The 26,260-nt window shown below is 41.8% G+C and overlaps 2 protein-coding genes across 4 annotated transcripts; one reads left to right on the top strand and one right to left on the bottom strand.

Annotated features, from left to right (window-relative positions):
* Positions 1-1,472: 1,472 nt before the first annotated feature.
* LOC106566767 (potassium channel subfamily K member 15-like) lies at positions 1,473-3,741 on the top strand. Its single transcript, XM_014135137.2, has 2 exons — positions 1,473-2,067; positions 2,387-3,741. The coding sequence occupies exons 1-2, from the start codon at positions 1,785-1,787 to the stop codon at positions 3,406-3,408; spliced, it is 1,305 nt and encodes a 434-aa protein (XP_013990612.1). The 5' UTR covers positions 1,473-1,784; the 3' UTR covers positions 3,409-3,741.
* Positions 3,742-9,583: 5,842 nt separating this feature from the next.
* LOC106566734 (TLD domain-containing protein 2) lies at positions 9,584-26,010 on the bottom strand. Of its 3 annotated transcripts, none has more exons than XM_014135071.2 (6): positions 25,766-25,996; positions 22,803-23,024; positions 11,192-11,350; positions 10,985-11,080; positions 10,761-10,834; positions 9,584-10,096 (listed from the first exon to the last, which is right to left on the bottom strand). In XM_014135071.2, the coding sequence occupies exons 1-6, from the start codon at positions 25,799-25,801 to the stop codon at positions 9,961-9,963; spliced, it is 723 nt and encodes a 240-aa protein (XP_013990546.1). In that variant the 5' UTR covers positions 25,802-25,996; the 3' UTR covers positions 9,584-9,960. The 3 variants fall into 3 exon arrangements, with proteins under 3 accessions (XP_013990546.1, XP_013990547.1, XP_013990548.1); XM_014135072.2 differs by lacking the exons at positions 22,803-23,024; positions 25,766-25,996 and adding exons at positions 13,094-13,218; positions 19,406-19,638; XM_014135073.2 differs by lacking the exon at positions 22,803-23,024 and having other exon boundaries at positions 25,766-26,010.
* Positions 26,011-26,260: the final 250 nt, after the last annotated feature.

Below are 26,260 nucleotides of genomic sequence, written 5' to 3'. Positions count from 1 at the left end.
TTTTGCACACCAGTATTTCTACTTGCACATCACCATCTGCTCATCTATCACTCCAGTGTTAATTTGCTAAATTGTAATTACTTCGCTACTATGGCCTATTTATTGCCTTACCTCCTCACGCCATTTGCACACACTGTATATAGACTTTCATTTTTTTCTATTGTGTTATTGACTGTACGCTTGTTTATTCCATGTGTAACTCTGTGTTGTTGTTTGTGTCGCACTTCTTTGCTTTATCTTGGCCAGGTCGCAGTTGTAAATGAGAACTTGTTCTCAACTAGCCTACCTGGTTAAATAAAGGTGAAATAAAAAAAATTAAAAAGATGCACAATTGAGAGCATCCTGTCGGGCTGTATCACAGCCTGGTACGGCAACTGCACCGCCCTCAACCCAAGGCTCTCCAGAGGGTGGTGTGGTCTGCACAACGCATCACCAGGGACAAACTACCTGCCCTTCATGACACCTAAAGCACCCGATGTCACAGGAAGGCCAAAATTATCAAAGGACAACAGGCGAGGTCAGTACAGGTGCATCAAAGCTGGGACCGAGAGACTGAGAAACAGTTTCTATCTCAAGGCCATCAGACTGCTAAACAGCAATCACTAACTCAAAGAGGCTGCTGCCTACATTGAGACCCAATCACTGGCCACTAATAAATGGATCACTAGTCACTTTAACAATACCACTTTAAATAATGCCACTTTAATAATGTTTACATATCTTACATTACTCATATCATATGTATATACTGTATTTTATACCATCTATTGCACCTTGCTTGTGCCGCTCGGGCCATCCCTCATCCTTATATGTATATGTACATATTCTCATTCAGCCTGAGCAGATTTGTGTGTATTAGGTAGTTGTTAGAGAATTGTTAGATTACTTGTTAGATATTACTTCGCTGTTGGAACTAGAAGCACAAGCATTTCGCTACACTCCAATTACCATCTGCTAACCGTATGTATGTGACCAATACAATTTGATTTCATTTGAAGAAAGGAGTTCCAATGCGCAGGTCACCAATGCTCGCCTCCGCTAGTCGCTATCCATAGTGCTGAATGTTTTTATTCGGAGTCAGCACTCTGTCAATATTGAGTGAAAGAGAGAGAGAGCGGCCATGTGGTCGCGCATTGACTTCGCTTTTTTACTTTCCGTGGGCGCTTGGGGATTTATGTAATGTCTTATGTGGGTTTATAGGGTTGTGTTGGGACACTTGTTGAATGTGAGTAGGTTTGGATACTCCAATAGAAAACCAGGCGCAACAGTAACCTATGCATTTTGTAGAATAATAAAGTCAGACATTTTCTAATCTAGCCTATAGGCTCTCCATATCACGCATGCACAAACGAGATGCAAACGCTGGAGGAACTTATCTTTTGGACAGAATGCGTTGGATCTGAAACATCTCGAGGACAATGATTATCTCTCAACATTCTAGAATATACATTGAAGAAAATGGTTATCGAACATTTTAGAAACTCTACAGACTTAGTGCTGGAAAATTTTTATTGTGGGAATAATCGAAATGTATTTGACGGCAATGATTATCCACATTGAACTCAAGTAGCCTAAGACTCGCATGTTTTTTGGAAGGGGAAAAGAACCCAAAGTTGCCAACATTTGAAACCTTCCATACACTTCCTCTTTTATCTGTGTGCACCTCCTCCCCACGCCACACCTGCTGTTGGATTGATTCTACGCCACAGCCAGAGAGGCGAGAGCTAAACCACAGTGAGCACCACTCCCACCTGTAAGAGTTTCTCCGCGCCGAGGGCTTGAAGATGAAGAAGCAAAATGTGCGGACCCTGTCTCTTATCCTCTGCATGTTCTCCTACCTGCTGGTGGGCGCTGCGGTGTTCGACGCACTGGAATCCGAGACGGAGAGCTCCCGCCGACGCATCCTTGAGCTGAAGCGCACTGAGATGAAGAAGAAGTACCGCTTCTCGGAGGACGACTACCGGGAGATCGAGCGGGTGGTGCTGCAAGCGGAGCCCCACCGCGCCGGGAGACAGTGGAAATTCGCCGGGTCTTTTTACTTTGCCATCACGGTCATCACCACAATTGGCAAGTTTTGCTAGCTTCCCTTAGGCTACTTTTCTCATGGCTGAGTTAAAGTGTTACAGGTGTCAGGAAATTGTTTTATAATACAGTGTCTCTGCAGTGTTCTGCATTTTCAAATAGGCTACTGTACAGAAGAGTCAGGCATTTGCCTATTTTAAAGTCTAATTTAATACATTGCACATCTATACCGAATATCGTAGCATGTTATTCCTTATTCTCGGAATCCCTTAACAATTGGCTTCATCAGCATCATTATTATTCTACAATAACACACAGTAAAGAGTAACTGAGTGTTCCTCTGGGTGGCCATCTATCTCCACAGGCTATGGCCATGCAGCTCCAGGCACAGATTCAGGGAAGGTCTTTTGCATGTTCTATGCCGTGCTGGGCATCCCGCTCACCCTGGTCATGTTCCAGAGCCTGGGCGAGAGGATGAACACGTTTGTCTGCTATCTCCTGCGCAGGGCCAAGCAGTGCCTAGGGTTACAGAGGACTGAGGTGTCCATGGAGAACATGGTCTTGGTGGGCTTCCTGTCCTGCATCGGCACCCTGTGTGTTGGGGCAATAGCCTTCTCCCACTATGAGGCCTGGACCTTCTTCCACTCCTACTACTACTGCTTTATCACGCTCACCACCATTGGGTTTGGGGACTTTGTGGCCCTGCAGAAGAAGGAGGACCTCCAGGAGAAGACGCCCTATGTGGCCTTCAGCTTCATGTACATCCTGGTTGGACTGACAGTGATAGGAGCCTTCCTCAACCTGGTAGTGCTGCGCTTCCTCACCATGAACACAGAGGACGAGAGGAGGGACGCCCAGGAGAGGGCCTCCATCAAGAGGGAGAGGGGCCTGCTGACCATGGGGCTCCATGGAGGAGGAGGAGGACCATGGCAGGGCAGAGGAGTGCTTAGGGTCAGGGAGAGGGACAGGATGGGGCAGAGCCGCAGTCACATCAATCTTTTCCTGCCCATGGAGGAGGGCACTAGCCGCACCAACCTCATCTCCTCCCCAGCAGAGGAGCAGGAGGATAGGGACAGGGCCAGGGGTGCCCCCTGCAGGCAGAGGCTGCATTTACAGCTGCATGGCACTGGCAGACAAAGGCCAGAGTCTCCCCTGGGCTCCTTGTGTTCCTGTATGTGCTACCATCTGGAGGTGTGTGAGAGCCCCCTGCCTTCCCACAGGGAGCACCCTGGGTGCAACATTAACTCAGTCTACTGCAACTCCATCTCTTACAGGATCCAGAGCTGGAGCCCCAGAGACAACACAGGACTCTCGTCCCCAGGGAGCACACTCTCGCTTGGGCACAACTTCAGGGAGTACCCCTGCTGCCGGAGGAAGTCAGTGTAGCACCACGTGGGACAGAATCTTTGTTTGTAAAGGTTGGATTAATCAAGTATTTTATACATATTTTTAATACACTACATAGGCAAGGTGTTGTAGTACACTGTAGATGCACACGCTTTATTATAAATAAATTGGTGTAAAGTATTGGCAGAGGCAAGAGAATCTGTTTTATAACAGGAATTTTAGAACCTATTTTCCCTAATCAAATGATTACAATGCTGTATTTATACAGGATGAATTTAAGTTGTTTTTGCATTATAGCCGCTGGAGATGTATCTTGTGAATCAATTCATTTACTATTGTAATACTCTGTGAGTTGTTTGTTTTTTCCCCAATATTTTTTCCTCCTGGACAGTTTATTAGTATTATCTGCATTATAGATTTTTTTTGCATGCAAATAAGAGTGGAGATGCATGATTGAGATGATACACATGGCATGATAATTATATTAACAAAAATGTAATGATGCAAATGACTATCACTATAGATTTTTGGGTATTATGATTGTTTTTTAAGTACACACAAACACGCACACTCACACACGCACACGAGTAAAGCAGGTCCTCAGTGTGATGGCTGCTGCGGATTCTGTGGAAAGTACTTCATATTGCATGCCTTTAATGGAATTATGTTTTAATGAGGACATTGATAGATAGGAACATGAATATGGTAGCGATGGCCTTTAATTAACCATATCAATGATATATATAAATCATCATATTACTTGTCCTTATAGCAGGAGGTTAAAAACAACCCTGCATACATTTCCCTGTACTAATGCACAGCACATGCGTGATTTGTTTGGGGCGGCAAGGTAGCCTAGTGGTTAGAGCGTTAGACTAATAACTGAAAGGTTGCAAGTTCAAATCCCTGAGCTGACAAGGTACAAATCTGTCGTTCTGCCCCTGAACAGGCAGTTAACCCACTGTTTCTAGGCTGTCATTGAAAATAAGAATTTGTTCAACTGACTTGCCTTGTTAAATAAACATGCACAGAGACAGTTTGCCTTCTATTTGTTGATTTACATTTTATGGATGTAGCACATGCCTGATATGTAGCAAGACCTTTCAGAAATATGTAAGCCTATTTATTTCCATGCTCCATGGACCTTTAAACCATATTATGTTTTTAGATGAGACAAATCTTGTTTTTCTTGCAACTGTCATTGAAATTTATATCAGGTTTGGTTTTTAATCTTGCAAAGCCCTGTCTTGATGTTGACAAAATATTATTACATATTTTTTAAATTTAAGAACAAATTCTTATTTACATTTGACGGCCTACCCCGGCCAAACCCGGATGACACTGGGCCAATTGTGCGCCGCCCTATAGGACTCCCAATCATGTGATACAGCCTGGATAAGATGAGAAGGAATCACTAACAAAATGAAAAGAATGCATATTTAGATGTTTTTCCACCAACCCCTTAACATTTCTGTATAATAAACTCCATGACTAGCTGTCTATCTCTAATAGAGATAACATGCTCCCAGAACCAACACTGAGACCATTTGACTGCTTGATGGTCATGTGTAGTTTCACACACACACACACACACACACACACACACACACACACACACACACACACACACACACACACACACACAATGGTAGAACAGTTTATAATGGCACAAAAAAACACATTTAAATGTGACTAACAAGGGAACTGATTCTCCATGGACTTCCCATTTGTGCTGAATAAGACGCTCTGTGCAAGATGTCAATTACCAGATGCTATTGATTCTCTCACTTCACAGAAAAAGTTAGGATAAAAGAGAGTCAGAAAGAGATAATCTCAATAAGATATTTTAGAAAGATACTGTATTAATGGCCTTGATGATTTATTGGCTTGAGGGCCGTGCATATACTGTAGATTTGGAAAGTATTCAGACCCCTGGACTTTATCCACATTTTGTTGCTACATCCTTATTCTAAAATGGATTTAAAAAAATCCCTTATCAATCTATACATAATACCCCATAATGACGAAGCAAAAACAGGTTTAGACATTTTTGAAAATGTGTATATACATAGCATTTACATAAGTATTCAGACCCTTTACTCAGTACTTTGTACTTACAGATTCAAGTATTCTTTGGTATGACGCTAGAAGTTTGGCACACCTGTATTTGGGGAGTTTCTCCCATTCTTCTCTGCAGATCCTCTCAAGCTCTGTCAGGTTGGATGGGGAGCATTGCTGCACAGCTATTTTCAGGTCTCTCCAGAGATGTTTGATCAGGTAAAAGTCTGGGCTCTGGCTGGGCCACTCAAGGACATTCAGAGACTTGTCCCAAAGCCACTCCTGCATTGTCTTGGCTGTGTGCTTAGGGTTGTTGTCCTGTTGGAAGGTGAATCTTCGCCCCCAGTCTGCGATTCTGAGCGCTCTGGAGCAGGTTTTCATCAATAATCTCTCCGTACTTTGCTCCGTTCATCTTTCCCTCGATCATGACTAGTCTCACAGTTCCTGCCGCTGAAAAAAATCCCCACAGCATGATGCTGCCACCACCATGCTTCACCGTACGGATGGTACCAGGTTACCTCCAGACGTGATGCTTGGTATTCAGGCCAAAAAGTTCAATCATAGATTCATCAGACCAGAGAATCTTGTTTCTCATGGTCTGAGTCCTTTAGTAGCCTTTTGGCAAACTCTAAGCGGGCTGTCATGTGCCTTTTACTGAGGAGTGGCTTACGTCTGGCCACTTCACTATACCGGCCTCATTGGTGGAGTTCTGCAGAGATGGTTGTCCTTCTGGAAGGTTCTCCCATCTCCACCGAGGAACTCCGGAGCTTTGTCAGAGTGACCATCAGGTTCTTGGTCACCTCCCCGACCAAGGTCCTTCTCCCCCAATTGCTCAGTTAGGCCAGGCGGACAGCTCGACGAAGAGTCTTGGTGGTTCCAAACTTCTTCCATTTGAGAATGATGGAGGCCACTGTGTTCTTGGGGACCTTCAATGCTGCAGACATTTTTTGTTACCCTTCCCCTGATCTGTGCCTCGACACAATCCTGTCTCGGAGCTCTACGGACAATTCCTTCGACCTCAGGGCTTGGTTTTTGTGTACTGTCAACTGTGGGACCTTATATAGACCGGTGTGTATTTGACCCCCTGCTGATTTTGTACGTTTGCCCACTGACAAAGAAATGATCAGTCTATCATTTTAATGGTAGGTTTATTTGAACATTGAGAGACAGAATAACAACAAAAAAATCCAGAAAAACACGTGAAAAATGTTATGAAATGATTTGCATTTTAATGAGGGAAATAAGTATTTGACCCCTCTGCAAAACATGACTTAGTACTTGGTGGCAAAACCCCTGTTGGCAATCACAGAGGTCAGACGTTTCTTGTAGTTGGCCACTAGGTTTGCACACATCTCAGGAGGGATTTTGTCCCACTCCTCTTTGCAGATCTTCTCCAAGTCATTAAGGTTTCGAGGCTGACATTTGGCAACTCGAACCTTCAGCTTCCTCCACAGATTTTCAGTGGGATTAAGGTCTGAAGACTGGCTAGGCCACTCCAGGACCTTAATGTGTTTCTTCTTGAGCCACTCCTTTGTTGCCTTGGCCGTGTATTTTGGGTCATTGTCATGCCGAAATACCCATCCACGACCCATTTTCAATGCCCTGGCTGAGGGAAGGAGGTTCTCACCCAAGATTTGACGGTACATGGCCCCGTCCATTGTCCATTTGATGCGGTGAAGTTGTCCTGTCCCCTTAGCAGAAAAACACCCCCAAAGCATAATGTTTCCACCTCCATGTTTGACGGTGGGGATGGTTTTCTTGGGGTCATAGGCAGCATTCCTCCTCCTCCAAACACGGCGAGTTGAGTTGATGCCAAAGAGCTCCATTTTGGTCTCATCTGACCACAACACTTTCACCCAGTTGTCCTCTGAATCATTCAGATGTTCATTGGCAAACTTCAGACGGGCATGTATATGTGCTTTCTTGAGCAGGGGGACCTTGCGGGCGCTGCAGGATTTCAGTCCTTTACGACATAGTGTGTTACCAATTGTTTTCTTGGTGACTATGGTCCCAGCTGCCTTGAGACCATTGACAAGATCCTCCCATGTAGTTCTGGGCTGATTCCTCACCGTTCTCATGATCATTGCAACTCCATGAGGTGAGATCTTGCATGGAGCCCCAGGCCGAGGGAGATTGACAGTTCTTTTGTGTTTCTTCCATTTGCGAATAATCGCACCAACTGTTGTCACCTTCTCACCAAGCTGCTTGGCGATGGTCTTGTAGCCCATCCCAGCCTTGTGTAGGTCTACAATCTTGTCCCTGACATCCTTGGTGAGCTCTTTGGTCTTGGCCATGGTGGAGAGTTTGGAATCTGATTGATTTCTTCTGTGGACAGGTGTCTTTTATACAGGTAACAAACTGAGATTAGGAGCACTCCCTTTAGGAGTGTGCTCCTAATCTCAGCTCGTTACCTGTATAAAAGACACCTGGGAGCCAGAAATCTTTCTTATTGAGAGGGGGTCAAATACTTATTTCCCTCATTAAAATGCAAATCAATTTATAACATTTTTGATATGCGTTTCTCTGGATTTTTTTGTTGTTATTCTGTCTCTCACTGTTCAAATAAACCTACCATTAAAATTATAGACTGATCATTTCTTTGTCAGTGGGCAAACGTACAAAATCAGCAGGGGATCAAATACTTTTTTCCCTCACTGTAACTATATTGTGTCTGTGTGAACTGAAAGTGGGCCTCTGGGAGATTTAACACTGACAGGAGATTTATGATGTCTTTGGGTAATACGCATTCCAGAGCATGAGTTAATGTTTCTGTTTTATAAGGTACCAGAGAGAGCTGACTCCAGGGCCAGAACCTGGTGTATACACAATGAGAACAGTTTTTACAGCAGATACTGTCTGCTGTGAATTATACGTATCTTTCATTCAAATCTTACCCGTGACCCATTCCATATATCTGTTGTTTGTCATGTAGACTGAAGGGGGTGTATCTTGGCTATAAAAGACCTTTGTACATTTGTCTTGGGGCTCTTAACGAATCATCTGAGAGTGATTCATCGTCCAGCCATCATTATTGTAGAGCTCTCAAACGATGCACTTTATATGTGTGTGTTGTATTGACCTGCTCCCTTATTAATAAGTGAATAAATATTTAGTTTAATTATAACTCTGACTTGTGTGATAAGTTTGTCTCCTCATTTGATAGTAAAGAAATTAACCACCACATGCTTTTCCACAATTTTCGCAGTATTAATTCAGTGCCTTGTTGCAAACAACATGCATGTTTTGGAATATTTTTTATTCTGTACAGGATTCCTTCTTTTCACTCTGTCAATTAGGTTAGTATTGTGGAGTACAATGTTATTGAACCATCCTCCATTTTCTCCTATCACAGCCATTCAACTCTGTAACTATTTTAAATTCACCATTGGACTCATGGCGAAATCCCTGACCGGCTTCCTTCCTCTCCGGCATCTGAGTTAGGAAGAACTGCTGTATCTTTGTAGTGACTGGGTGTATTGATACACCATTCAAAATGTAATTAATAACTTCACCATGCTCAAAGATCGACTAATAGGTGCCATTTGTGAGGCATTTGAAAACCTCCCTGGTCTTCGTGGTTGAATCTGTGTTTGAAATTCCACTGCTCGATTGAAGGACCTTACAGATAATTGTATAGGTGGGGTACAGAGATGAGGTAGTCATTACATGTTTTTGTTAAACACTGTTATTGCACACAGAGAGACTCCATGCAATTTATTATGTGACTTGTTAAGCACATTTTTACTCTTGAACTTATTTAGGCTTGCCATAACAAAAGGCTTGAATACTTATTGACTCAAGACATTTCAGCTTTACATTTGTAAGTAATTTGTCAAAAGAAATCCCAAAACATAATTGCACTTTGACATTATGTGGTATGTAGGCCAGTGACAATTTGTATACATTTTTTAATCAATTTTAAATTCAGGCTGTAACACAACAAAATGTGGAAAAGGTCAAAGGGTGTAAATACCTTCTGAAGGTAATGTATAGAAAGAGAGCGAGAGAGTGAAAGAGAGCGAGAGCGAGCGAGAGAGAAAGGAGCTCTGTGACAAGGGCGCCCTCTAGAGTTGTAAATCAACGGTCACTGGGCACTTTGCCTATAAAGACAACGTCCCTCATCATGTGTTATTGATTGAGATTGACCACTCAGCTGTGCTAATCTGACTGTCCTTTAATTGTTTAACTCCCAGCAGAATATTTCTGAAGTAATCCAAATCTCCACAGAATGATACAGACATACCAAGCAGAAAATAAGGCCAACAGAAAGGAGTGATTATTACACACGGTCTAAATCATTCAACACCAGAGGCCAGTAGTACTCTATTTCTGTTTTCTCAATTCTTCTGAAGCTGGTGAGTTAGGGGCCTTATCTGTTTGTAATGAAAAATATTGAGGTGATGGAGTTGAATAACCATGCACAGGGAGCCACGCTTTGGATCCTCAGATGAGAGGTGCAGTCTTTTTCAATTCCATCCACTGTCACAATGGTTGCATAATGTTTAAGTAAGCAGGAGCATGCAGTCCCTTGTCTCAGGAGATGGCCCAAACCTCCAGGTCGTTGATTAGGAAGTCGTCAGAGGAGGACAACACGTCATTGTCGAATGTGTCACACCTCTGGCTCTGCCCACGAATCAGGCCATCGTCTAACCACAGCCCAAAGAGACCCCTGAGAGCATGATAGAGCAGGAGAAGGGGGAGGAGGAGAGAAACAAAAGAGAGCATAATTCCTCAACTTTCAAGCACTCCTTTAGACCACTAGTTACTTCCATATTCTGTGAATTATAGTTAGGGCCCTGGGTTTTGGTTAATTATGTCACATAATCAGGATTTTAACATTTATTTTACACCTATTCCAGAAATCAGAATTAGACCTAAAATGAAAGCAATTGTCTGAGGATGGTGCTGGACCATCTGACATAAAAATAAAAGAGGACAGTTTTATGAAAAAGCTTTCATTTAAAGGTTAAAATCCAGGTCATGTGACATGATTAAGCAAAACACAGGGCCCTATCCACTGGGCACAGATGTTATTTCAAAGTCCAGTTTTGATTTAAATGACTTGTCAACTAATGAGACTTCAATGTGAAATCATCAACAAAAACAATTCACCATGTCATTGGATTTAGGTTAAAAGTTGGGTGAAAAAAAGACAAAATGTCCTTTAGTCAAAGATTTTTTTATTCAAATCCAATCGGTTTTCCACGTTGATTCAACGTCATAACATAGATTTTTTTGTTGTTGAAATGACGTGGAAACAATGTTGATTCAACCAGTTTTTGCCCAGTTAGTAGTTATAGTTTATTAATGATAGCGGACCTATTTTCACTTACCCTCCTCCACCAAATGCCAGGTAGTCTGGACTTCCCTTCACAAAGAAGGAGTTACTAAACTTCCATTCATAAACCTGGAAAATAAACAATGATCATAGCTTTGCATCAGTTGTTGTTTGGAAACAACAACACTCATTATGCAGTAATACAGTATTGGTAATTTAGGTTAGATTGAATCCAGCCCTAAGCCAGTGATACTGAGACTCGACGTGGGGATATCTCACCTGGAGTTGTGGAGAGAAGGAGAAGAGGAATGTGTGTCCTGTTCCATAGTATGACAGACTGATTCGAAGAGTAGTAGGACAAAATGCACCAAACACCTAGGACAAAGAAATAGAGTTACAGAGCAAGGGATAAAAATCCCACATAGCCTTATGGCATAGGTGGGAAAACTTGGTTTAGGCAAGTAAAAGGCCTCCGCTTCTCCTCACCTGTCCACAGTTGTCTCTGATGACAGTGAGGGTACTGGTGCTGCAGTCCATGCCCCCCATGCTCTTGTACAGAGTGCCCAGGCTGATGCCGTGTCTCTGGGTGCTGTATACCAGAGACCAGGGGCACTGCTCTAGCCGGGCAGGAAGATGCTCATTTAGCTGGAAACCACAGGGAATTACACTGTGACATTAATATTTGTATCACTGATATTCATGTGGCAATTAATCATGACTAGTATTGGGAGCATATTTAGCACAGCAATAATACAGTAATACAGTGGTTTGACATGATGTCAAACCACTGTACATGAGATGCATTGATTTAACGGAGAATGGTGCAACTGCGGCCTGCAATTCGGGGCGTCCTGCTGTTTCAATATGCTTTGTTTTGTAGTCATGACAGACAAAGATATATACATTAAAACAAAAATATACACGCAACATGTAAAGTGTCGGTCCCATGTTTCATGAGCTGAAATAATAGATCCCAGAAGTTTTCCAAATGCACAAAAAGCTTATTTATCTCGAATTTTGTGTACAAATGTGTTTACATTCCTGTTAGTGAGCATTTCTCCTTTGCCAAGATAATCCATCCACCTGACAGGTGTGGCATATCAAGTAGCTGATTAAACAGCATGATCATTACACCCCAAGTTGCTGATTAAACAGCATGATCATTATTATCCCCAGCACCTTGTGCTGGGGATAATAAAAGGCCACTAAAATGTGCAGTTTTGCGACAACACACAATGCCACAGATGTCTCAAGTTGAGGGGGAGTGCAATTGGCATGCTGACTACTGGAATGTCCACCAGAGCGGTTGCCAGAGAATTTAATGTTAATTTCTCTACCATAAGCCACCTCCAACATCGCTTTAGAGAATTTGCCAGTACATCCAACCAGCCTCACGTGTATGGCGTGGTGTGGGTGAGCAGTACCTGATATCAATGTTGTGAACAGAGTGACCTATGGTGGCGATGGGGTTATGTTATGGGCAGGCATAAGCTACGAACAACGAACACAATTGCATTTTATCAATGGCAATTTGAATGCACAGAGATACTGTGACAAGATCCTGGGGCCCATTGTGAGGCCCATTTTTTTTTTTTAAAGGTATCTGTGACCATCTGTGACCAGTTATGTGAAATCCATAGATTAGGGCCTAATGAATTTATTTCAATTGACTGATTTTCTTATATGAACTGTAACTCAGTAAAATCTTTGAAATTGTTGCATGTTGCATTTACATTTTTGTTCAGTATAGTTAAGAAAACTTTACTGAGCATGTTGTCAACCAGCTACAGTACATGAAGTAGGTAAGTGAACAAGGGGTTTCCATTTCCTGTGTAACATCAATATTGCTACACCTGCATGTGGGCATTCCTGAACTTCTATTAGTGCAGGAACCAATGGGATGCTCAGAATGCCCACATGCAGGAAGGCCCCGAATTGAGGGCCGCAATCACACACTATTGATTTAATGGGATATAACCTGACCAATCTATGCGTAAAAAAGGTTGCACCAGGGTATTTATTGACAAGCCAGTCAGCCAAACGTTGCTCCCGTATTTTTGCCAATCACCTTGCTGGTATGTGGTGCCCTCTCCCTGGGTGTCAGGGGCCTCTTTATCAACCTTGTTTACATTTTTCACTAAATTCTGGTTTGGTGGAGATTCTAGGATTTGTGTGCGGGTAAACAAATTATTGGGAAAACCTGTCACATGCAACATGACCCAAACACATGACTGTTTCTATCTCCTGCCTTGGTATAGTAGGCTATGAGATGAAATAGGCTATGTAGCGCTACTATTGCACAACAACACTGTAGCCTACACATGATGTCAAATATTTTACCCTCTAAAAGCCTAAGCCGTTAAGAGGGGGCACAAAACTATGGATTACCTTCAGATGAGTCCCATGATACTTGTGGGGGTCGTTGAGCAAAATGGAAAACACCATCGTGGGGTCATAAATCGGACGCTACAGACGTTTTCGTGAGAAGACCGATTTCTGGGATGTCTCATGGTCTGACAAAAAACCGAGATAAAGACAGATTCATGTTGGATAGTCGACGGATAGTCGCCTGTAGTTTTCCTTAAGCCCGCCAACAGCAGTTAGGGACCGTCAACATAGTGACAAATCTAATTTTTCAAATTTCAATAGCTCTTTAACCATTGCTCCTAAAATTTTCAAGACTGATTGTAGCTAACCCGATGGCATAGACACACCTTGCACACACCTTTTTTTGGTCGATTTCCATCTCACACTATTTGAAAATTATTTATTTACATTTTTGAATTTCAATAGCTCTTTGGTCATATGACCTACTGACTTCAAACAAGGTTCAGAATGTACATTCAGTGGCCCTATACAGTGCACACCCTTTAGTTTGTCCATTTTCAGCACGCAATTTTACATGAATTATCAATGTTTTTCAATCTTTATAATTTCAATAGCTCCTTGATCATGTGACCTACTGACTTCAAACAAGGTTCAGAATGTTTAGTGGATTATAGTTATTGCATTGTACTGGATCTAATACATATTAGCATTTTACATACATTCCTAAGTGTAATAATGTTATATGACATACTGTGAAAAACTCTTGGCTGCTGACTCTGTCACTTTCAGACATGCGCAGAGCAGACTGAAAAGGGAAGGGTAGCTCTTGACTTGAACCACAGGGGTTCTCTGCAAAGAGAGTGTAATCCAAAAGGCACAGACACACCCCTTGACCTGTATGTATTCTCTCCTGATTGGTCTCCGTGGTGCTTAGTCAATGGGAACTCCGTTGCCGGCCCCATCATAAAGTTTTTACACAGTCTGACTAAAGTGCCAGAGGTATGAGGACAGACATCCTCCTTTGTATTTATGGAAACAAATATTTCCTAACACTTTGGATCCTATTCTTGGACAGTTAGAAGACACAATGCGTCAAGGCAAAAAAAGTAAAAAATACTAATTACTGTCCATGAGTAACCTCAACCTTGTGGGTCTGTGGGTGTTTGGGCCAATAAAGTGCCAACTCAATTCTACCACTGACTAAGTCTCTCATGCCACTATGAATGGGGACACAGGGCAATAGTTTTTAATCTAAACCAGGCCTTTTTTACTGGAGTACACTAACCCCTAATTGGGGCTCTTTTCTTGACACACAGTAGCAGTTTACCAGATAAGAAGTCAAGAAGATCAAAAAGTAGATTGTTGTAAGGGTGTATTACGTCCTGTGCTGTGGTAAAATCATAGCTGAAAAATGCCTCTATGTATGTGTATACTGTATGTGGGAATGTCTTATGTCTGTCCTACATGTAGTGTTGGTACATGGAATATTCCTCAACTGCATATCATAAATTGCTATTGCAAATATAAGTATTATGTTCAACAACTGACATTTTCATATATCATTTTGACAAACACACTTTGGTGCTTACAATTCATTCTTTATTGTCATAGACTTGGTGGGCACTGTCATCTGTGATCTTTGTGATATGACTTTCTTTAAGCACATACTGATGAAACTGTCACTTAATATATATTTTTTAAAGTCTACAAACACTCTACATTTATTCACTCTGTGATAGGGTTGGATCATATATGCTACCTTTATTATTGTCCTGTAAGTGGTTCAGTGCCTATAATTTAGGCTGTGTGTAGAATGGGGCATAAAGGAAATTACCCCTACTAGATTATAGTGATAAAGAAATCACCATACAGTTTTGGCCTGTGTATTAATTTGCCTATAACTAATCAGAATTCCATTATGTTTACATAAAAAAGAGAATACTTCAAAATGAGAAGATCCTGCCATGGAAAAGACGAAAGGAGGGGAAATAACTCACACCATGCAGCAGGACACCTTCAGCTGCGGGGTCTTTGTAATTGAGGTTTGATAGTTATATTTTCAATAATTAATGGTTAGCTGTTGTGACAATTCGGTCAAAAACTATTTTATTTTTTTGGTGTAGATGGGTTGAGGTCGGTGATTGTGGAGGCCAGGTCATCTGATGTAGCACTCCATCACTCTATTTCTTGGTCAAATAGCCCTTACACAGCCTGGAGGTGTGTTGGGTCATTGTCCTGTTGAAAAACAAATGATAGTCCGACTAAGCGCACACAAGATGGGACGGCGTATCATTGCAGAATGCTGTGGCAGCCATGCTGGTTAAGTGTGCCTTGAATTCTAAATAAATCACAGACAGTGTCAGCAGCAAAGTGCCTCCTCCTCCATGCTTCACAGTGTGAACCACACATGCGGAGATCATCTGTTCACCTACTCCGCGTCTCACAAAGACACGGTGCTTAGAGCCAAAAATGTCAAATTTGGACTCATCAGACCAAAGGAAAGATTTCCACCGGTCTAAAGCTTCTTAGGGATAGGGTCTATTTTTCTCAATTTCCGCCTGACTGACATGCCCAAAGTAAACTGCCTGTTACTCAGGCCCAGAAGCCTGGATACGCATATAATTGGCAGCATTAGATAGAAAACACGTTGATGTTTGTAAAAATTTTAAAATAATGTATGAGACTATAACACAATTGATATGGCAGGCGAAAATCCCCCCCCAAAAAATGTTGAGGTCCCAGGCTCTTATAATGGAAAGCTATGGGTCCTATGTAATTCCAGCTCCCAGATTGCAATTCCTATGGCTTCCACTAAATGTCACCAGTCTTTGTTCATTGTTTCAGGCTTGTTTCTTCAAAAACGAGCAAGAATTTTGAGTTTTTGTACAAAGAGTCCTGGTACAATATCAGTCTGTCGGCACGCGATGAAGAGGACGAGCACTTACTAATTTTACTTTTCTATTGAACATACTTCTTTCCGAATGAAATATTATAGTTTATTTACATTTTAGGATACCTGAGGATTAAATAGAAACGTAGTTTGACTTGTATGAACAAAGTTTAGCAGTAGCTTTTTGGACTCCTTTGTCTGCAAGTTGAATGAGTGGATTACTGAAATCTAAACTGACTTTTTGGGATATAAAGAAGGATTTTATCTAACAAAACGACCATTCATGTATCAAGTATCAAGTCAAGTCTCAAGTCCTAAACTTTGAGTTTTGAGTCCTAAACAAGTCATAATGTGCTCTTCACCAAATGTAATACCATTTCATATTTTTAACAAGAGTAATAGTTAGTATATTACATTTACGCAAATCATGAATGCTTTTAAAAACATCTATATTTATTACTTTCCAAAGACCCCCCCCCCCCCCCCATAGTGATCGACAATCAAGGATCGCTATGGGGCACAATCGGGCAATGTAGGCTTGTACACAATCGCTCAACCTTAACACACACACAGACAAACACACACTCTCTCGCTCTCTGTGTGGATTACAGTAGGCAATATGCATGCATGTCAATGGTTTTAGGAACAACAGTAACATCAGGCAGGATTTAGGCTACCAACTGCCTAGCCAGTTGTAGCTCAATCTTGGGTGCAATGATCACGTTCCTGCACTGACTGACTGTGTGGAGGCTCATTGATTTAACGTTACGTTAGCCTACATGATACACTATTAAAGTAATAAAACATATAGCTGTCGGCTATATTAGCCACAACCTACCGTTCTATGTGCACCTTCAAATGTCGAACAAAGTTGGAAATTGTTGCACCTCCGTCTGTAATTTTCTTCCCGCATATTTTGCAAGTTGTAATCCATTTCTTGTTGATACAGCGTCGTCTTTATATCTGAAAATAATAATTTTGGGTATCATCTTTCCAAGGGCTCCATCTGAATTCACCTGCCGACGTTACTCTGCATTTCCACGCACAACTTTTTCTCAACTGGCACAATTTTATTGGCTGCTGTCCGATTCAAACTGTAATCCGTTAACCTGTCTGGGCTAGGGGGCAGTATTTTCACGGCCGGATGAAAAACATACCCAATTTAAACAGGTTACTACTCTGGCCCAGAAACTAGAATATGCATATTATTAGTAGATTTGGATAGAAAACACTCTGACGTTTCTAAAACTGTTTGAATGGTGTCTGTGAGTATAACAGAACTCATATGGCAGGTAAAAACCTGAGAAAAATTCAAGCAGGAAGTGGAAAGCCTGAGAATTGTAGTTCTTCTTTTGATTCTCTATCAAAGCTACAGTGTCTGTGGGGTGACGTTGCACTTCCTAAGGCTTCCATTGGCTGTCTAAAGCCTTCAGAAAGTGGTTTGAGCATTTTCCTGTCACTGGGCAGATAATAGGAGCTCAGTTACTGAGTGGTCTGCCTGGCAACAAAGGGATTGGATATGCTCGGTCCCGCGAGTGTGCCCCTCCTTTTTCTTCTATGCTATTGTCTGATTGGAATATTATCGCAATTCTACGTTAAAAATACCATAAAGATTGAATTTAAACAGCGTTTGACATGCTTCTAAGTACGGTAATGGAACATTTGGACTTTTCGTCTCTCGTTCCGCGCTCGCGCGTTATGCCTTTGGATAAGTGATCTGTACGCACAAATAAAACGGAGGTATTTGTACATAAATATGGATTATTTGGAACAAAAGCAACATTTCTTGTGGAAGTAGCAGTCCTGGGAGTGCATTCTGACGAAGATCAGCAAAGGTAAGAGAATATTTCTAATACTAATTCTGAGTTTAGGTTGCCCCGAACTTGACGGGTGTCTGAATAGCTCATCGTGATGGCTGAGCTATGTACTCAGAGTATTGAAAAATGCGCTTTCTCCGTAAAGCTATTTTAAAATCTGACACAGCGGTTGCATCCAGGGGTAGTCCATCTATAATTCTTTAAATAATTGTTATATATTTTGTCAACGTTTATGATGAGTATTTTTGTAAATTGATGTGCACATTCACCGAACGTTTTGGTGGGAATACATTTTCTGAACATCACGCGCCAATGTAAAATGCTGTTTTTGGATATAAATATGAACTTTATCGAAATCGGACAATGTGGTTACATCAAGGAGAAGTGTATTTTTAAAATGGTGTAAAATAGTTGTATGTTTGAGAAAGTTGAATTATGACACTGTTGTTTTTGAATTTGCCGCCTTGATATTTCACTGGCTGTGTCCCACCTAGCCCATAGAAGTTAAATGAAGAGTTGATGCCCTGCACACTTTTTTTAATAGCATAATTTTTTATATTTGGGCTTGGGGAGGGTATCAAGTCAGGTCGAGTCATAAGGCTCAAGTCCAAGTTAAGTGACAAGTCAAAGTCAAATTGCAAGTCATCATATTTGTGACTCGAGTCTGACTCGAGTCCATGTCATGTGACTCGAGGCCACACCTCTACAGTCAGTACAGCCAAAAACCACATAGAATCAGATATTTTAAGCCACATTTCAAACCACCTTCGTAGGTAGTTTGAAGTCAGATCCAAATCTGAATACTGGCCATGCAACGTGTGTCTGAATGTTCAAATCTGATTTATTTGCCCTGAAGTGGTTTTTAGAATTATTTGTCATATCTTGTTGCTTGCTAGCTACTCTGTTGACAGCTTGACAAGAACATGTGGTAGCTAATTAGCTTGTTAATTGTTTACAAACAAATTAGTGAATGTGCTACAAAGCTAGCTAACTTAATTGACTGTCTTGGCTAGCCAAAAAGGACTCATTTTGAAAGTTGGATCATCTTATCGTTTGAGGCTTTAAAAAAGTGTACACTATGATTTACAAAAATTCAATACGTTTTTGATCAGTTTTGGTTTCTCAAACGCAAGCAATAAGCCAGTGGTCACAGATATAATTTGCAAAACACCTGAGGACAGTTAGTCAGGATAAGGTCAATCAATGAGGAGTTTGCAATGAGGAGTTTGCTATTTGATTTTTTTAACTTAAAATCGAGTGGGTTTCATTATCAACTGAGTCAAATTAAAATCAAGACAGATTATTTAACTGATCTGAAGCATGTCTAAACCAATCAAGATGTTGATCTCCTACACAACCAGTTCAGATACCAGAAAGGGTTTTATATAATCAGCAATAATACCAACAGCCTCGGACAAAGCGTCTGTGGGGCGATAGACCGCAGCAATAAATATGCATATTGTGGTTTATGGTCACATTTATAACTAACAGCTCACACATTTTGGGGACAGAAATGCTAAGAGAGCATGATGCCATAAAGCCCACAGAAGAAGTTTTTGGGAGTAGAGATCGCTTAGTCAAGATTAATGTGCGTTATTATTGTGCATACCTTTTACCTTTGATGTACGGATTATTATGTCACAAATTTTCACGCACAATAATTACCTTGACACACGTCCTCCATGGTTTGGTCTTTATGCCACTTTCAAGACAACTTGGAACTCGAAATCTCCGTCATCTGACTTCAGTGCATTCAAGACAACTGCCCGCTGGTCACAGACACATGACCGGAGAAAGATGTTCTTCTTCTTCGATGAGGTTTCACGGCGGTTGGCATCCAATAAATGTTGCAATATCGCCACCTACTAGACTGGAGTACAACTCCCTTATACTTTGCTTGAATAAATAAATAAATACCCTAACATCTAACACTACACTCCAAAAAATATATAAATTAACACCACCCTACTCCACTATTTAAATCTATTTAGTCCTACCTCAGGCCAACAACCTGAAAGGATGGGACACCACCACTTAACACACCCTGCAACTCTTCTGATGTCAAGTCTCGCACACCCAAATACCTCTCTGCAGCTGCCACCACAACCTCAATTTTCTGCGACTTACATTCCATCCCTGCAGTACAGTTGATAACCATTGCTATAAATGCAAAAAATCCAATCTTAGAAGGCCTAGAAAGCCAGCATCCCGGAGTTGCCTCTTCACTGCTGATGTTGAGACTGGTGTTTTGCGGGTACTATTTAATGAAGCTGCCTGTTGAGAACTTGTGAGGCGTCTGTTTCTCAAACTAGACACTCTTATGTACTTGTCCTCTTGCTCAGTTGTGCACCGGGGAATCCCACTCCTCCTTCTATTCTGGTTAGAGACAGTTTGCGCTGTTCTGTGAAGGGAGTAGTACACAACGTTGTACGAGATCTTCAGTTTCTTGGCAATTTCTCACATGGATTAGCCTTAATTTCTCAGAACAAGAATAGACTGACGAGTTTCAGAAGAAAGGTCTTTGTTTCTGGCCATTTTGAGCCTGTAATCAATCCCACAAATGCTGGTGCTCCAGATACTCAACTAGTCTAAAGAATGCCAGTTTTATTGCTTCTTTAATCAGGACCACAGTTTTCAGCTGTGCTAACAAAGTTGCAAAAGGGTTTTCTAATGATCAATTAGCCTTTTAAAATGATAAACTTGGATTAGCTAACACAACGTGCCATTGGAACACAAGAGTGTTGGTTAGTGATAAAACCCTTTTGCAACTTTGTTAGCACAGCTGAAAACTGTGGTCCTGATTAAAGAAGCAATTCTTTAGACTAGTTGAGTATCTGGAGCACCTATGTAGATATTCCATAAAGAATCTGCCGTTTCCAGCTACAATAGTCATTTACAACATTAACAATGTCTACACTGTATTTCTAATCAATTTGATGTTATTTTCATGGACAAAAAATGTGCTTTTCTTTCAAAAACAAGTACATTTCTAAGTGAACCCAAACTTTTGAACGGTACTGTATATCTCTTGATGGCCTATCCCTCTGCACTGGTACAGATCTGCTACTCACACCACTCCTCTCAGGAACCCTCCAACCTTGACCCATCTTCCTCTACTGTCTCCACTGCCTCAGCATATGACAACTTCTGCACTACTCTAACCCTGGAAACCTCAACCTGCCTCTCTTGCATGGGACATTTCTGATTCCCAGCCCCATGGGCACCATTACAATTGACACATACCACTACTTTCCCCAATGCTACCTTTGTCTCATGCCCTTCTGCACACTTCTCACACCTAGGAACCTCCCTCCTACACACAGCTGCAACATGCCCATAACCTGTAACAACGTAATGTATTCGGCACAAAAGCTTGTACAGGATAACTTATATATCCTAACATCACTTTGTCGGGCAAAGACTCAACATCAAAACTCAAAAGAACAAACAATGACTCTTCTGTTTCACCACTCACGCCACCCTGTGTGCGTCACACCAAACAACGGGCATCACAAACACCGGAAATCTTCCCCTTCAGTTAGTCAACTTTTACATTTACTTCTACCCCATGAATCCCTCCTTCCAATGGTGTCCTTTTCCTTAGAGCAAAACAATTCACATTTCTTGCCCCCATTCATTTAACTTGGAACGCCTTCTCCCTCTAACCAGCAGAAACACAAACAATTATCACCAAACCACTTCTGGCTACCCTCACCGATTCCACAGCACCCAACTCTGCTTTCACCCACCCTGAAACCACAAATGGATCAGCCAAAAGGCAAGGGTCCACCTTTTCCAAAAACTTCACTCCTACTGTCACATACTCATTTGTATCCTGACCCTCGGTGCAAGCCTCGGGCTCCGAGAACTTCAACACACCTACCACCTCCGATACTTCGACCTCATTCACTTCCATTTCTCTTCCTGTCTTCAGCTCACTCTACTTACACTTTCTACCATTCTTCTTTAACAAACCACCTCCTTTTTTCCTGCCATTTTTAACAGACTCAAGCTCACCCTCTTCCTCCCTCTCTCTTTTAGACCTCCTCTGCCTCTCTTTTTCCCTCCATTCCTTCTCCATATTCCAAGTCTCCTTATGATAATACTGTAGTTCTCCTGACATGTATCTTGTTCTTGCCTTCTCGAGGGATGCCATTTAACTGGCTGTCACAATCTCTGTACCCTCAGGATGTAGCACTCAACGGTGCATCCCAATTATAAAGCAGCTGCTTTGTCTTGATGTCCTTCTTTATCAAAAGCTACCACAATGCTTTTCCATTTCAAACAAGTGCGCTCTTCCAATCACCATCCACCGTCTCGCTTCATCTGGTTCGCAGGAAGATATTTAGGGGTGGGTGTGCTGTTTGTTGACTATTTTTCTCCGCTCATACAGGTGTATTAAAGGGCCAGGCACAATTTTTTAAATTCAGAATTATTAGGAGGTGCTCCAGCACCCTCAGCACCCATACTTCTCGTGGCTATGAACAGATGTCAGTTCAACCTCTAGTTTTGATTTCCATTTGGTTGTAAGTCAACTAACCTGAATTCAATGTGAAATCAACAAAAACAAATCAGTTTTGCAGTTATCACATTACATGTTTTGGTTGAAATTACTTGGAAATGTTGATTCAACCTGTTTTTGCCCAGTGGGTGGAAACTATAAAAACGAGCTCTGACTGGGAAGAATTCGTTTTGAATGGTCATCTAAGTCGGAATTCCAAGTCGGAAACTCGGGAAACCTATTTGTAGAGCTCTGACTTTCCAACCTAAAGATCACTGACATTACAATTTGACCTAGGTTTTTCAGTCCCCATTTGTCTTGAACTCATCATTAGTATATTGTTTGGCATTATTTGTAGTGTTAATATGCTAACATGTAGTTGCTCAGTTGACCAAACCAATGTTGTAGCCATATTTATGTCAAGCTAAGTACTCAGGTCAAGCATTACAGTTATAATCACCAAGCATATTTTATTATGTGTCAGTTGCATTTGGTTAACTTCTGAATTTGGTCACTAGGAAGCAGGCAAACATAACTGTCTTTGAGAGCTGGTAGTCATACCTGACATAGCTGACCAATGTGAAGGAGGCTGCTTTGGTCTGTGAGCTCAGGCTTCGTTGGGTCCTCCGAGCTGAGGTAGTCTAAATCCTGCCTGTCTGAAAGGCACCGTCTTTGTGTATGAAGACTGTCCACTTCGACAATCTCTAAATCTTTTTCCTGCTTCTCTTCATCCTTACTATTGATCCTCTGGAATGAGGGTGAGGCCTGTCTGACACGGTTGACCTGTGTGACACACACACACACACACACACACACACACACACACACACACACACACACACACACACACACACACACACACACACACACACACACACACACACACACACACACACACACACACACACACACACACACACCTGGTGAGAGGAGTAGGAAGACAGCTCAGAGTTCCATCAGACATCACCCAAAGTTCCAACAATCGATTTTGCGTTGCTGTCTCTCTCTTCTTCTCCATCGCTGCTCCTCACTTTGGTCTCCAAGCAATTAGCTTGCTAGCATTCCACTGAGTGCACAGTGCCACATGTTTCCCTCCTCTCTCTCCCTCTTTTCTTGATCAATTCCTTTATCCCTCTCTGGAAAGTGCTTGCTGGCTTTGGGCTGTCCGACACCCATAACCGAAGGTGTTTTAAAACCAACACTAATACCCTTTGTTATTCTGTAAAGGGCTGTTGTAGGGAGACAGCAATGGATTTGTGTCTGTGTGTATGTCTGAGTGTGTGTGTGAGTGGGGATGTGTGTATGTCCACTGTGTGTGTGTGTGTGTGTGTGTGTGTGTGTGTGTGTGTGTGTGTGCATGCATGTGTGTGTGTGTGTGTGTGTGTGTGTGACAGAGAAAAGGAGCATTTACTGTGATTGTGTGTGTGCCCGCGCACGCATGCACTCTGTATATGTCTGTGGGGATGTGTGTGTGTTTGTGTGCTTCTTTACTTCAGTCTTAAAGAACATTCATCAACCCTGAGGGTAGCCTTCTCTGTTCCCATGGTGCGAGGCTTTTTGCATCCTTCTGCTGATCTGGCAGGCTGCAGTACGCAATCACAGCTTTAGAGTGCTGAGCTTTGTGTGTGTGTTTGTGACTGTGTGTATTTTCACAGTCTATATCCATCAGGACTTCAGTGCAATGGTTTCCCTATGGATCTATAGCCAACACGAAGCCTTACAGTCAGTTAACTGGCTTATGATTGTCCATTCTTTCCTCAACAGCTTGCTCTATGTGTAATGGTCTTCAGTTCTGGTGGACAAAAGCTATGTTCTGATGTTTGAAAATGTACCATAAGCACAGGGCCGGACTTATGCATTTGGGGTCCCAGGGCACCTACCTCCAGGAGGCCCCCAAACTGTTTTTTTAGGAAAATAGCTAACTTCCTGCATTTCAACACATTTTGCCATGGGGCCGAGAGAAAGATTTGCAGTTTAGAACGCTATTCTACACATTTTTTCATGAGGCTGAAAGCTCATTTTGCCATTTAAAGCAAATTTCCTGATATTCTACACATTTTGCCATGGGGATGAAAGTACCTGCCTGGTATTGTTCCAAATACCAGAAAAACTTTGGTTAGTGTGCAAGCTATAATCCATAATCACTATACAGTATCAAGTGTTTATGTGCACTGAACTCTTCTCTAACTATTCCTTTGCCTCCCAGTCCCAGCCAAAAAGAATAAATCAATGAAATGGTTGCCACACGACTGTACAGTAAACAGCTCCCTGCTGTCTTTCTGCATGCGGTGACCTGCGAATAGGGGAGCACAGACGTGCTGCCTATGTGGCACTAAGCCACGCAGAGACTCGCTCGTCACAGTGCCAGCGACTGCGCTTGTGTAGAAACACAATATGGTCATCTTGGCTGGGCGCTCAGATAGACGGAGGTGGGGAAACAAACGCTTGCCAGCCAAGTTGTGTCATTCTTTTAAAAATGTTCTTTCGCTCTCTCTTTCTCTACTCTCAGGCCATTCTCTGCAGGGAGCCGTGTGAGGAAGGAAATAGTCTTTCTGGACTGATAGGAAGGAGTGATCAAATGCACAGTGTTCTCAAAAACAATCCAACATTGTGACATTATTGTGTTGTTTGATTTTTCAAGTTCTCAGATTGATAATGTATTTATTCCATTTCCCTTTTATATCCTACAAAGATTGTACTGTTTTATAACGGAAACTTCTGGGAAAGATGAATCCATTAAGTAATAGTTGCATAATATATATTTTTCCTAGCAGTGTGGAATTGAAGCTGTGTCTTGTATAACAAATGAAAGCCATTATCACTTTTACATAATAGCGACATTAATAGAACTGATAACAGCTTTATCATCACCTTGATCTGTCACCCCTCTCTTCACTGGAATAATGGCAGCTAATAGCATCTCTTTCCACAGAAAATGTTCTGATTAATATAGAATTGACATATCTGCCAGCCCTCCATAACGAATTGACATCATTAACTATACTGGACAGTGAGTAACTAGAGACAAACCATTCAGAACACCCTTATGTTCCCACAGTATGTTCCCATCAACACTGCTCTTTAATTCTGGTAATGATACACAGTGCTATTGGCATATATTATCATACGTCATTGGAATACATTTCTACACACTAGCACTGACATTGTCTACAATGTCAAAGGACATCTTAAAAAAAGAAATAAACACCAATCACTGTGTAGGGCAACGGCAGTGTTTATATATACACAGCAATGGCTGTAAGCAGTAACACACAACTACCTCTATTTCCATTTTTCACACTGAACACACCATGGAAGTCCTTTGTTCTTACATGAACAGTAGAGGATTTTCATGTGCTATGTTATCATTGACCATTGCATTCCGTTGCAAAACTTTGGTTTAAGGTCTAATGTTTATGAAGTACACTTTACTTTAAGCCTGAGTGACAGGCTTAAAGCCCCATCTAACTAATAACCAATTGGTAACTGATTATTCCAACCCTACACATACACACTGTACTCACCAAGAGGTTGTAACGCAAGGCTTTGAGTATATCCATATTCTTCAGTGATTCTCCAATGAAATTGTCTCCCTGTATGAACGTTTATTCACTTCTCAGTTAATCAGGTAGGTAGCCTAGCCTAGTGGTTAAGAGCATTGCACCAGTAACTGAAAGGTTGCTGGTTCAGAGCCAAATTGGTGAAAAATCTGTCAATGTGCCCTTGCTCCTCCTGTAAGTCACTCTGGATAAGAGTGTCTGCTAAATGTAATTACACCTTCCCTTGGACACACCTATTCCCTCTTTCTCTCTGATGAGGGTGGTTAGAAAGTGTGGAATATTCCATGTGATTACTAAGTGACATCTCATTTCTCAAGGTACTCAATAGGGGAACAGCAGTTTTGAATGATGGTTTGAGCACAATTGATAGGTTCCTGTATGTCATTGATATGTTTGATTGCAAGTATGTGTGCGTGCGCACATGTGAGTGTCTAGGCCTACTACAGTTCATGCATGTTA

The sequence above is a fragment of the Salmo salar genome, chromosome ssa13, assembly GCF_905237065.1.
Source record: "Salmo salar chromosome ssa13, Ssal_v3.1, whole genome shotgun sequence".
Classification (NCBI taxonomy): domain Eukaryota; kingdom Metazoa; phylum Chordata; class Actinopteri; order Salmoniformes; family Salmonidae; genus Salmo; species Salmo salar.
The sequence above is the reverse complement of the archived record's forward strand: the minus strand, read 5'-3'. Positions and strand labels throughout refer to the sequence as shown.

Bases quoted from the DNA above. Each gene is read 5' to 3' on its own strand.
- LOC106566767 (XM_014135137.2), top strand. From the start codon at position 1,785: ATGAAGAAGCAAAATGTGCGGACCCTGTCTCTTATCCTCTGCATGTTC. The intron at 2,068-2,386 runs GCAAGTTTTGCT...CTATCTCCACAG, and splicing joins CACGGTCATCACCACAATTG to GCTATGGCCATGCAGCTCCA.
- LOC106566734 (XM_014135071.2), bottom strand. From the start codon at position 25,801: ATGGATATACTCAAAGCCTTGCGTTACAACCTCTTG. The intron at 23,025-25,765 runs GTGAGTACAGTG...TGTGTCACACAG, and splicing joins CCTTGCGTTACAACCTCTTG to GTCAACCGTGTCAGACAGGC. The intron at 10,097-10,760 runs GTAAGTGAAAAT...TCATGCTCTCAG, and splicing joins CTGGCATTTGGTGGAGGAGG to GGGTCTCTTTGGGCTGTGGT.